This window comes from Cynocephalus volans, chromosome 1 (genome assembly GCF_027409185.1).
Source record: "Cynocephalus volans isolate mCynVol1 chromosome 1, mCynVol1.pri, whole genome shotgun sequence".
In the NCBI taxonomy this organism is placed as follows: Eukaryota; Metazoa; Chordata; class Mammalia; order Dermoptera; family Cynocephalidae; genus Cynocephalus; species Cynocephalus volans.
In genome coordinates, this window is record NC_084460.1 from 156546190 (window position 1) to 156559854 (window position 13665).

The 13665-nt window shown below is 39.4% G+C and overlaps 1 protein-coding gene and 1 long non-coding RNA gene across 3 annotated transcripts in view; one reads left to right on the top strand and one right to left on the bottom strand.

Moving 5' to 3' along the window:
- Positions 1-1451: 1451 nt before the first annotated feature.
- On the bottom strand, positions 1452-5992 carry LOC134387758 (uncharacterized). 2 transcript variants are annotated; one of them, XR_010024586.1, is made up of 3 exons: positions 5885-5992; positions 4531-4610; positions 1452-2535 (listed from the first exon to the last, which is right to left on the bottom strand). It is a non-coding gene; the product is annotated as an uncharacterized LOC134387758 (long non-coding RNA). The 2 variants fall into 2 exon arrangements; XR_010024585.1 differs by having other exon boundaries at positions 4531-4617.
- GBE1 (1,4-alpha-glucan branching enzyme 1) overlaps positions 5577-13665 on the top strand; it is a 244421-nt gene continuing 236332 nt past the window's right edge. The window contains exon 1 of the mRNA XM_063110167.1: positions 5577-5916. Coding sequence (XP_062966237.1) covers positions 5774-5916 — 143 coding nt within the window. The 5' untranslated portion in view covers positions 5577-5773. The remainder of the gene's footprint in view (positions 5917-13665) is intronic.

Here is a 13665-nt window from a genome sequence, read left to right on the forward strand (position 1 = left end):
TTTGGCAGTGAAGGAGAAGTGGCATCCTTAAGGGAAAGGAGAGGGTGCGTGGTGGGGGGAGTGGGAGTAGAGAGAGCGAGCACACAAGCAGGGCTACTCCTCACCTATACTGTGTCCTTTTGAGTGGATTAGAAAAAGGTGACTTCTTTCTATGGACACTAAGAATTGATAGCTTCAGGAGTGGGAGGCACCTCTGTGCAAAGGGAAAGGCTCCCCTGCCTCAGTGAATGCTCTCAATTGCCAGGCATTCCTTATGTAGTGTATGGTCTGTACAACTGAGGTGGCCTCGTGTGATCAAGTTCTTAAAGGTAGGAGAAATTTTTAGTGAACTCAGTTCCTCCAGTGCGTGCGTGCGTGCGTGCGTGCACTGATTGATTCCAGGATATGGTCTGTACAACTGAGGTGGCCTTGTGTGATCAAGTTCTTAAAGGTAGGAGAAATTTTTAGTGAAATCAGTTCCTCCAGAGTGTGTGTGTGGTGGTGTGTGTGTGTGTGTGGCATGTGTATGTGTGTTTGTGTGTGCGTGCGCACTGATTGATTCCAGGATGGGGTTTTGCTATGTAATTATGACAAAATCACAATGGGACAAGTTACTTAATGGCACTGGGAAGTTTCATGGGTAGCAGGATCTAGGATGGATAGCAAAAAAAGACGTGGCAGATACGTTAATTATCCATCATTTTTCTTCTGTATAAATAGAATCACCATTTTATTACTATGTTGGGTAGCAATTTGCTAAGGGAAGGGGGATCCAGTTCAAGCAGTGAATTACAATTAGTTTAACCTAATCATGGTAGTCACACTCTTCTATGGCACTAGTTTTAGGGTGAGCATGTAACCTAGTTCTGGACAAAGAGATGTAAGAAAAGTTTGATGGCAACATCTGGCAAAAGTTTTTCTCTTAGCAAAGACACAGAGGAGAAACCCTCATTTTTCTTTCCTATATATGTGGCCTTATGAGACAGTGATACTCAAGAGCTGTGGCAGCTATTTTATGACCATAAGGAGAAAATGTGTGGTCAAAAGCCTATACAATGAGGAAATGAGAGAACCATGAAAACTGGGTACTCCATGACATTATTAAAGATAGTAAGAGTTATTGTTGATCACTCTCCTTTCTGAAATTTCTCCTTTGTCTTCTCAGAAACCATTTTCTCATGTATCGCCACTCCTTGTTCTTTAAAGTTACTTCTTTCCTACATCTCTCTCCAGAGCTGGCTCTCAGCTCTCTGATTTTCCTTTTTTTTTTTTCCCTAGTGGTTTTCAACCCTGGGGACATGTAATTTTTAAAAAAGCATATTTAATATTATTTTATGCTTCAAAAATCTGTTTTGGTATTTTAAAAATCGCTTTATTGAGATGTAAATCACATACCATACAATTCATCCATTTAAAGTGTACAACTTAATAGTTTTTCATATGTCCACAGAGCTATGCAACCATGACCATAATCAATTTTAGAAAATTTTTATTATCCCAAGAAGAAACCTCATACCCATTAGCAGTCACTCTCCATTTCCCCCTAGCCTTATGAAGCCAATACTCTACGTTCTGTTTCTCCAGATTTACATATTCTGGACATTTCACATAAATGGAATCTTACAATATGTGGTCTTTTGTGAGTGGCTTCTTTCACTTGGCATAATGTTTTCAAGGTTAATGTATTGTAGCATGTATCAATAACCTTTTGGTTTTATAATGCAAACTACTGAAAAGCAAACTTTAACACAATACTTTTGGCTGGTGAAAATTCAGAAAAGATGCATTATAGGAAAGTATAACAGACCTTCTAAGTGGCGTGAGACTTAAGTATCAAAAAGAAGTAGTTTGAAAGTTTTTACTGAGCTATTCACCACTGTTTACTATTAACCATACATGCATGACCATCTAATTGCTATCTTCACTTCTAAATGATCGTTAGGTACCAAAACTACATTTCCTGCTACACATCTCCACTTAGGTATCCAGGAGCTGGCACCTTAAATTCAATTTGCCCTCTTCCAAGGACCTCTTATTTTTGCTAAAGACAGAATTCACTCAGGCTTGAAGGCTCAATCTTCTTTAACTCCTCTTTTTGCTTCCATATCCAATTAGCTATCAAATCTTAGGAATTCTATTTCTCAAATAGTTCTTCTGTTTTGACATTCCAATACTGTTACAGATTGTTATATCTCTCCACAAAAAAGATGTATTGAAGTCCTAACCCCTAGTACCTCAGAATACAACCTTATTTGAAAAGAGGATCACTGCAAATATAGTTACGATGAAGTCATACTGGAAGAGGGTGGGTCCCTAATTCAATATGACCAGTGACTTTATAAAAAGAACACCATGTGAAGAGACAGAGACACAGAGAGAATGCTATGGTAAGACAGAGGCAGAGATCAGAGTGATGCCTCTGCAAGTCAAGGGATGCCAAAAAAGAGAGGCACAGAATGATTCTCCTTCAGAGCCCCCAGAAGGAACCACACCTGCTGACACCACGACTTCAGACTTTCAGCCTCCAGATGCTGGTGAGTTGACAAATTTCTGTTGCTTGAAAACACAAAGTTTGAGGCACTTTACTGCTGCAGCCTTAAGAAACTAATACAAATACTAAGTGACTTCATAATAGCTTAGGCATTCATTATATCACATACTCCAGATCTTTATTTCATCTTTTCCTCTACTACCCTAGACAAAGTCATCATTTCTTGTCTAGGCACTATAATAGTCTCCTAATTGTCTCCCTGCTTCCATTCTTGTATCCTTATAGTCCATTTGCCACAGAGAATACTTTTAAAATGTAAATCAGATCATATTAGTTTTCTGCTCAAAACCCTCCAATAGCATCCCTTCAGTGGACACTTAAAAGAGCCCGTATGATCATACAGCTAGCTGCCTAGCTCTCACACTTTACTTCCTGGTACTCTCCCCTTCCTCACTACACACCAAGTACACTAGCTTTCTTTTTCCTTTTTTTTTTTGACTAGACCAACTCAATTTCCCCATTGCACAAATTCTTTGCCTGGAATGATCCTCCTCTCATGGCCTGACCCTTCTTGTCATTACACTACAGCTTAAATGTCAGTTCTGAATGTCCTTTCTTGAGTACCAGAACTAAAATAAACATTTGCTCAATTTTAATTCTCGACAGTGCACTTATCACTATCTGGCAATTTTTAAAGATAATTATTATATATTTAACTGGTAATTGTCTATGTCCTTCCTCTCCCTCCCTCTCTCTTTTCTTATATAGTTAACTGGTAATTGTCTATGTCTCCTCCCTCCTCTCCCTGATCCCCACGTGAACTTTACAACAACTGGGACTTGCCTTGTTCATCATTTATCTGCAGTACCTGGGAAAGTGGCTGGCATATGGGACTCTGATAAATATGTGCTCAATGGTGAACAAGATAGATTAGGTTCTTACTCTGGAGCTTATGCCCCTAAAGGGGGAGATCAATAAATAAGAGAAAAACAAATACCTAAATTTTGTTAACTGTTGCATAGAAGAGAATGAGCTATAAAATACAGGATACGGAGGGATCTATTTAGATAGCAGAAGCAGAGGATTATCAGAGATTAGTTGACATTTAAACTGAGATCTGAATGAGAGTTGGGAAGGAACCAGCCACATAGAGTTCAGGGAAGAGAATTCCCAACAGAGAAAATAGCAAGTAATTAGACTCAGAGGCGACAAAGAGTTCAGTAAGTTCCAGTAAAGTCAGTGTGAAACTAGAGAATGATGATGAGAAAAGTGGCTGGAAAAGTAGTCAGGGTCCAGATTATACAAGCCTTGTTAGGGAATGGTAAGGAGTTTATATTTTACTCTAAGTGAAATGGCATGCCATTTAAGTTGCTAAATGATATTATCTGACTTAACTCATTGTGTAGAGCAATCACCTCTGTGCTTCTTAAAAATGCAATCTAAGGCACCACCCCAGAATGAATAAGAATGTGTACTTTTTACAGGATCCCCAGGTGATTCAAATGCATATTAAAGATTGAGAAACACTGGTATAGAGAATGGATTTGGTGTGGAAAAGAATAAAAGAAAAAACAGATATGAGAGATATACTATGTTCCAAGTGCGAGATGACAGTGGCCTGTATAAGGATAGCTGAAATGATAAGACTGATTTCAGCTTCTGTTTCAAAGATGGTCTAGGTCTCTTAGCGATCTAAAGTAATAAGAGCCTGGATTTCTGAAAAAAAACTTAAGAATGAAGATATAGATCTGTGGGTTTAGAGTGTCCTGCTTGCGGTTATCAAGAGTGATTTTTTTATTTTTTTAAATGCTTTATACTTCACAAACGTTTGCATGTTCTTTGTCATCTTTGTGGAAAGTAAGGTATGCCTTAAGGTTGTCCAAATACTCCACTCCAGTCTTTCACATTGAGGTCCTGTGTCAGTACATCTTTCAAGTCTTTATTAAACCCTTCACAAAAACTTTTATTTTGAATATTTAAAAGCTCAAGGCTGATCAATACTGTTTCTCCTCCACAGTCCCTAGGATTCTTCATCCCCAGGCTTTAACCGAGAAAGATACCTCAAGCCTCTCTAGTTTCCAGGTACAAAGCAGCTTGGAACCTCCAGTGTTGGTGTGTCCATTTCTCTTGGTGTCCAATCCTGTAGTCTTAAAAAAGAATTAGTGAACTCGAAGCCAATCAGTTATGGGAGTAAAAGAACTTTCTTGCCTTATCACTGTAAGTGGTAGAGTGGAATTCCCATTTAATGATCTTCTCTATACCATTTATCTCCAAGATAGGTTAACCTTTGAAAAGTTTGTTACAACTATACACAAAGGCAAAAATGCCCTTTTCTTTCTTTTTTTGGCCTTATAGCGCATGGGAAAAGTTTTTGCCATTGTTTCTATTCTCTGCCATTGGTAACCCGGAGAACAGTACCAGAAGAGAGTATGAGTGGGATTCCAGGATCCTGTGGCTTGATTAAATTCATGAGACATGGCAAACTTAGGATAGCGCTGGTTAGTAAGTGATATTACCATTTCCTCTTTGCTTTTAAATGGTGTTTGAAATGTTTATTAGCTTTTTTGGGTTTTTTTGGCCGCTGGCTGGTATGGGGATCTGAATCCTTGATCTTGGTGTTATCAGCACCATGCTCTCCCAAGTGAGCTAAACAGCCAGCCCCCTGCTATTAACATTTTAACACTATTATTATTATCTACGCTTGACTGTCCCCCTCCCTGTGAATTTACTTGATCTGTATGAAATAGGGTCCCAACAAGAAATTCTCAGAACTTCGAAAAGTTCTTGGAGGATCCGATCCAAGAAAACCAGATGCCCATTTGAAGGGGACTCTACCAAGTGGGTGTTGTTTAAAGGAAGAAAACCGGAAGGTCTGCTCCGGAGCCAAGAGTGAGTCAGGGAGAGGGTGCGCAAAGCTGAGCGAGGTCTGCACGGGACTCGCCTTCTAGAGTGGCCTCGGCCCGCGGGGAAGAGAGGCTGGGAGGAGGAAAGGGCAGGACCGCCCGGCCTCCAGGTGCGAGCCGCGGGAGTGGGCGGAGAAGCCTCGGCACCTCCTCCCCGCTCGGGACGTGCGTCCGGGGAGCAGCCCGGGTCCCGCTCCTCCCCGCCGGCGGGGGGAGAAAGGGGCGGCCGGTCAGCCTCACCCATTATAAAGGGCCTGGCCCGCAGCGACTCGCCTGGGCTCGACAAGCCTCAGCACCCTCCGGCTCCGCCCTCGCCGCCTTCCTCCTAGCTGGCGCTCCCGTTCCCGCTCAGGCCCCACTCGACCCTCTCGGGCCTCTGCTACTCGGGCTGCAGCGGAACATGGCGGCCTCGGCAACTCCCGCGGCTCAGGCCAAGTGCTCCGAGGAGGCTCTGGCTGCAGCCTTGGCGGACGTGCCCGAACTGGCTCGACTCTTGGAGATCGACCCGTACCTCAAGCCCTTCGCCGTGGACTTCCAGCGCAGGTACCAACCCCCCTCATAGCGGAGCGGCCAGCCTTCCATGATCCGGGACCGGGATCAGCCACCCCTCAGCCCGTGCGCGTGTCGGCCCCGCCCTGCGCGCGCCGGCCCGCCCGGCGGGGAGGAGCCTCGGCGGGAGGGGCCTCGGGTGGACGGGAGTTACTGGGTTCCGTGGCTTCCGGAGTTGTGGGTTGACAGCTCTGGGCCCCGGAGTAGGCGCTGAAACGTTGAATCAACTTTGTTCCTTATCCCCTCTCTCCTCCTCATCAGCGTTCTTGCGCCATGGGGTATGTGCTTTGGCTGCCAGCACTTATTTCCTCTGGTGCTGCTGGGAGTGACGCAACGCCACTGCAGATTTCCTGACATTTGCACGCCCTAGCGTGGTCCTGTGAATTAGCTTGGGCGTGAGCCCCAGCGTGTGTAATTGCGCATTAAAAACTTTCTAGTTTATTTCACAGCAAATATGGTGATTTTATAGCTAACAGGATCCTTTCAGGCAGATGCTGCACCTTAGCTTTTCTTTCCTTTTTAATGTTCCCCCCTTTCAGGGAAGATTAAGCCTATCTTGGTCACTTTTTTATCCCCTTGGACCGACATTGATGCGTAATGTAGGGCAGTATTCACTGTGTTTGATTTTTCCATCCTGAAGAGAGAAAAGAAAAGGAAAACTAAACTTCTAGAGGCCAATTTAGGATGCTTTAGTTTTAGCTTGTCTCCTTTCATTGTATAGCATTGGTTTACCACAATTTAGCTATTGGGCTAATAATTCTACTAATCAGCTCAACTAAAAAGGAATTGTTTTTTAAATTAAAAGAGGTATTATACTAGGTTTAATAGTTACATTTGTGAGGTAAGCCCAATGTGATTTAATAGTTTCTGCCCTTTTAGCAGAGCTAATGCAGAATAAAAAGTATCCTGGCAACAGAATATACACTAGTAGTTCAGAAAGTTCGTGGAAAATAGAATTAAAAGGTAATACGAATTTTTTCATGAACTTTTTGAAATACCCTTGTACATAGCCAATCTTTGAAATAACAGATGACATCTGGCTAGTTACTGGCATTAAGCAGCATTTAGGGTAATGAAAATGAGTTTGAAAAAACACCCCAAAACAACTTAGGTTTATGTCATAGCATTGTCATGTGTTACATGTTTTGAATTCAGCAAATGTTTATTGAGGAACTCCTATGAACAAAAACACTGCTGTAAAGATAGTAAGGGATACCAAGTTCATATATCTCATTCTAGAGCTTGTATATCCTAATGAGTGAACCCTCCACAAGGTAGTCACCTTGAGCTGTTGCTCACCTAAACAGATGATTGTGCTGTTACATAAACCATTTGGTGAGTAGCCTTGTGATATTGCTCTCAGAATTTGTAGTATACATTTTCAATGAAACTTAGTACATCATCTTTATAGTTTAAGATTGGATTGGATTTAGATACAGTCAAAAAATTTTAGAGCAAAACATGGTCATTAAAGGTGGTGGTCAGATTTTTTTGATGTGCTTATAACGTTGACACTGATTTACATGTATGATTTGTAAAATGACACTTAAAACATTTCTAAAAGAAGAGTTGTGAAAATGTTTTGTCTATACCCTCCCCCTCTCTTCTTTTTAAATGGTACAAGCAAACATCCTTCCTTAAGTGTTTCTTTCATGTACTTCGCTTTTAACTCCATTAGGGTTGAAGCAATTATAATCCTCTTTCATCGTTTGTCAAAACTAATGAGGGGAACAAAGGACAGAATAAAGAAGTGGGTGGAATCCAGTGTTCTTGGTGAAAAATCTGGTCCCGTGGGTCCTTATGCCTCACTCTGACCCAGATTCTACTTCTGGTCTTGGTTCTGAGTAATTGCCATTTTCTAGCGCACATGTTCATTTAGGTATATCAAATAGTAATTTGGCATTTGGCAGCGGTAACTTTTATCGTTAGCACTTGAGGAATAAAAAATTCTTTCTTCATAATGGTCTGGTCTTGGTTACTTGTCCTATTTTCTGTTTATTTTGAATAACCCATTTGGGCAGTGTTTCTTGCCTAATGCAAATATACAACCAGTCAACTATTTAGCTGCAAAGTATGCTTGGTAAGTAGTGAAGAAAATTTGGGGTACAAATAACAGTGCGTAACAATGGTGGTGACGGAGGCAATTTTTTCTCATGGATGGACTGTCTCAATTTTCCCCAACCAACATCTCTTCATTTGAAATTCTATTTTGTAGTTTTGTTGTTCCTTTCACCTTCTGTAACTCTAAGAATTTTGAATCCAATGTGAAGGATTAATGAGTTACTCTGTGCCATAAAATAAAAATTAGTTCATTAGTGTGTGTGACTGCCTCCATGCCGTCTCATTGATTACCTCTACGATGGTATTTCCCACTTGGCTGTCTTGTTTTTCTTTCTCTTTTTTTTTTAACCTATTGTTTATACTGCAATTAGTTGTTGTCATAATTCTGAAATCTTAGTGCTTTAAAACTACACATTTAATTGTCCTCATATTACATGTGAGCAAGAGTCAGCTACAGGGCTCTCTCCTAGCAGTCTCTTAAGGACTCAGCTTATGAAGGATTTGTTTTAAAATATGTTCTGACAATTCTAGTAGCAGGGAATAGGGAATATGTAGAGAACTGTTTCTTACAGCTTTTGCCTAACAGTGAGTCCCTTCTGCTGATGCACGATATTGGCCAGTGCCCATTGGCTTGCCAAATGCATGGAACAGAGAGCTGATGTTTGTGAACACTGCTCAGAACAACACGATTGCAATAACACTAGTCTGTATCCTCTGTTTAAAGTTTACGTAGTACTTTCAGATATACCTGTATTATGGTATTTAATTTAATGCTCATAACAAACCATGAGTAGGCAGGGTGGCTTTTCCTGATTTACAACTGAGATTTGGAAAAGTGAGATTTGGCTTGAGGTTCACATGGCTAATAAGTGCTGCAGCTGGGATTAATCTTTCTTTACTAAAACTGTTCTCAGTAAGGTTCACAAACAACTTCTTGATAATTTAATGGATACCTCTTTATCTATAGCATTATATATTTTGGACCATTTCTTGGCTCCTCAAAGCCATGATCTTGCTTTTCTTTCATTATTTGATGATTTCTCCTCAGCCTTTTTCTGATCATTTAATGTAAAAGATTCTCAGGGCTCTTCCGTAGGTCCTTTTATATATTTCCACTTTATATACTTTCCCTAGGCATTCTCATCCATCCCATGGATTCCGTCTATCTATTGAAGCTGCCCACATCTGTATTCAACCCAGATCTTTCTCCTGGTCTCAGACATATTTACAAATATCTGCATTTTGATGTCTTACACAAAGCTCAACGTGTATGAAGCTGAATTTAATGGTTTTTCATCCCAAACCTATTTGTTCCTTCATACCCTATCTCAGTGTGTGAGATCCTCATCTACCAACTGCTAAAGTGTGAAACTTAAGGTTTATTCTTCATTACTCCTCTCCCCTCTTTTTTTCATGTCTCTGAGTCTAGCCAATTGTAGCTCCTAAGTCTTTCAGGTATGTACCACTCTGCGTTCCTACTGCTGTCATCCTATTTCAAGTTGCTGGCATCCCAGCCTGGTTTACAAAACCAGCCTCATAGCTGTTCCCCCTTTTCAAATCTTCACCCTCCCCACTTCCTCCACCCCTGTTCACCCCAAAACAGAATAAATAGAATGAACTTTGAAATAGGCAGATATGATCATAATACTCCTCTACTTAAACCCTTTGAACAATTCCTCATTTCTCTTAAGGTACAGTATAGTCCTTCTCAAAATCTGCAGGATTCTGCATTATTTGGTCTCTGTTCACCTTTTCAGCCTCATCTTCTCACTGTATGCCATCTAACCAGGGGGGCTTATAGGGAGAAGGGCAGCTGGGATATCTGGGGGCCAGTCTATAAGGGCACTAACAAATCACTGAAATAAATCAGAAACATGACATTCATTTTCTACATGTACTCCATTTTTTGAAAATTAAAAATTCTTTTGAATATTGAAAATTTTCACTTTTTATTTTGTGTATGCACACAAGAAGTTGGATGATCTGGAAAAATCCCCAAATAAAAGGCAAGACAGATCAAGAATTAGAAAAAATTTCTGATCTTTATCAGAAGAGTGACTCTGTTTTAGCCTATTAAGACTGTATAAGTGAAATTTTTCCTATATTTAATTTTTATTAATATAAAATAACTTCTCTGTCCCATTAAGATTTTTAACAAATGGGTTTAAAGAATATTGGTTTGAAGGTGGACCATCATATTATCCTGTCTTGTATGTTACATGTTTTGGTCTAGCCCTGGGTCCAGCTATGTGTTTGTGCTTGCTGTTCTTTCTGCTTGATGCATTCTTTGCTTCTGTCTTATGTTGAGCTCCTATACATATTTTAGGACACAGCTTAGAGATATTTTGTGTGCCTTCTCTGACTTCTGCCTATCTTTAAACCTTCCTGTTGTCTCCCACCTTGAACTACCCCTCTCCTAAGGGTGATTATTCACTGTGATATAGTTGTTTTTCTACTTTTTGCATCCCCACTAGATTGTTTGGTCCTGTGGGTGGGTGCTATGTCTATATCATTTATTCACTGTTGTAGTCTCCATCTGTAGAAGTGGATCTGGTTCATAGTAAATGCCTACTATAGTATTTAAATGAGCAAATAACTCACAAAATGTTTTCTTACTCTGTTTTTCCTTTTTGCCATATTAATGGGTCTAAGGTAAACTCACCTTAAGCTAAAAATGTATGGAATGCTAGGATGGATGGACAGAGAACAGGAGCAGTTACTAGGAGATTTTATGTGACAATCTGGAAAAGAAGAATATATGCTAAGTAAAGAGCTAAAGATAACCAGAGTAAATCAAGAAAATAATTCCTGATTAGATGCTTTCAAACTCACAGAGACTAAAAGTTTAATCTCTGAAGGATAGTCAGTTTGGGAGTGATGGAGTTTGGATGTGTTGTCCCCTCCAAAACTCATGTGGAAATTTGATCTCCAATGTGGCAGTGTTGGAAACTGATTGAGTTATGGGGGCAGATCTCTCATGAATGGATTAATGCTCTCCCTGGGGGAGGAGGGGTAGTGAGTGAGTTCTCCTTCTGTTAGTTCCCGCAAGACCTGATTGTTTAAAGGACCCTGGCACCTCCTCTCTCCCCTCCCCTCCCCTCCCCTCCCCTGGCTCCCTGTACTTCTACCCACTGGTCCCTGCCACTTTCTGCCATGAGTAAAAGAAGTCTGAGGCCCATGCCAGATGCAGCTGTCCCAGAATCGTAAGCCAAATAAACTTCTTTTCCTTATAAATTACCCAGTCTCAGGTAATTCTGTTATAGCAACACAAAACGGACTAAAATGGAGTGTCTGACATCAAGTTGTGTGCCCAAAAAAGGGAGAGGAGGTTTTATGAGCTCAAGTGTGTTAAGTATTATAATTACAGTGAAGATCTCTTCTTTGTTAGAAATAAAATAATTTTTATTTTATTTATAGATACCAATATTAGATATTGGTATCTAATCAGAATTGAAAGTAACTTGGATTTGGTATGGCAGCAATAACAACAAAAGTTGATTCTTATGGAATAGACATTTTACATTATAGCTGAATGGCACACTTTTTTCTCAGCACCTGGCCAATCTGTGGGCTCTGAAGAAAGTCAAATGTCAGTGATTTTAGAAGGCAAGGAAGAGTCGGAAGATTACGGGATGTACACGACCTGCTCTTATGTACCAGTAGATTCATTTGCCCTTTGCAGCTCAGATGTGTACTAACTCCAGAGTCACACCTGAATTCTCTGCAGCAATGGTCAAGAGGCTCTGACCTCTTCTCATTTTCAAAGTGCCTTAGCATGACTCGATGGAGCACTTTGGTTTAGTTTAGGCTCTGGTGCCTGTCGCACCACCTCCCGAGAAATGACTCTGTGTGTGGTAACTTCTTAGGGGATTCCTTTCAGCTCCCAGCAAGCTGGGACCTAGTTAGTCAGTGAGATGATAACACAATCCCTGTGAAATGTACTATAGTTTTAGACTGATAAGTATATCACGCTGCTGTTATTTTAAAGCATGCATTAAACTTCTATTATACGTTTGGAAATATTAAAGGAAAACATGAAAGTGTGTTCTTTGGAGAGAATTGCTGTACCAGGTGTCTTTTATTGTAAAAATAAGCTGATGTTTTTTTTTATTACTAAAGAGTAGATTCTATTCTTGTGGTGATGTCTGCTCATCAATGTATGTTCACCACTGTTTTGAATCCAGTGTTCTTTTGTGTTTAATATCCAAAATAAGCCCCATTCTGTTTTGTGTTTAGTGCAATAGGAATCCGATAGCTTGACAAAAGGTAAAACTCTGCATTAAACATATGTTGTTATACAACTTATACTCCTTGGTTTATTATACAATTCCATCGCAGCTAATCAGACATTAAGTTATGATGATTAACTTATAAAATTTGATTTTTTTGATGTTTAAATGACTAGAATAATTTAGATTGTAAATTTAGTTTCTTCATATGTAAAATGGAAAAAAAAATAAAAAGATTGCTGAGTGTCCATGTTGCAAAGCACAAGAGCAAAATGAGGCTTAAATTTTAGTTTTCATAAAGTTAAATACCTTTGTGTCCTAGGGCAAATTAATAAACCTCTGTGGACTTCAGTGTCTTCCTCTGTAGAAGGTGGATAGAATGTACGTTGTAGGGTGTCTTGAGGACTACGAATATATGAGTATGTAAAGATGATCAGTGAGTAAATAATAATTTGATGATAATATTATTAGCATACTAACTTTCCAACTTAAATATTTATTAGAATATTATTTTCAGAAGTTATTATTATTGTTAGCTTTTTAAATGTTATGTTCCAAAATCAAATAAGATACATACCATGACCAGAAATTCTCCACTAGTCTTAGTTTTGCTGGGTTAACTGTGTCTTTACTTTAGGGGGTACTTTCTTTTTCCTAGTAGAAGTGATTGTGTGAATGAGGTGAGGCAGGTGGTAATTTTAATCATAATCTAATAGAGGAGAAAAAGAATATGTTTAAACTTTGATCCTTAATTTGGAGAGGAAATGATAAGGCAATTGCCAGTTTACTATAAGCTGAAGGCAAGATGAGTCCAGGGATATAATGAGCACAAAGCTCCTTTTATTGAGTGAGGGAAATGCTAGCCTGCAGAAATTCAAAACCACTCTGCTCTTGATCTTCCTTTTCTGTCTTTTCTCTTCTTTCATTTGACTGCTAAGTGTTCATATTCTTGGATATCAAACAGCTGCAGGGATTTTCTTCTTCCTGAACTCCGGATGGTTAGAGGAATGGGCATACAGAGTTTACTAACAGCAGGAATAATTTGAAAATAATACTAATATAGAAGAAGAAAAAATATATAATAGCAGCTTAAAAGTTTGAAAATGAAAGAATTATTTCAGTGGATTCTAAACATATATATATACATATGATATATTAATCAGAAAAAGATTTTAAATCTTATGCCCTGCCTTCTCTTTTTTTCTCTCTTTTTTAATGTTATAATTTCAGATATTTTTAATAGATTTGATTTTTCCATAAGATGCATAAAACAAGGGAATAGAATATTCATATGTATTTTAGTAGTACAATCTCCGGTTATATACACTAGTTCTACAACTTAAGATATGCTAGTCAGAATCCAAATCTACAACTATACTTCTAACATAGATAAACTTGAAGTTTTCCAAAGATTCAGCAAGTAAGAATTAACTATTTGTTTATCAATGATATA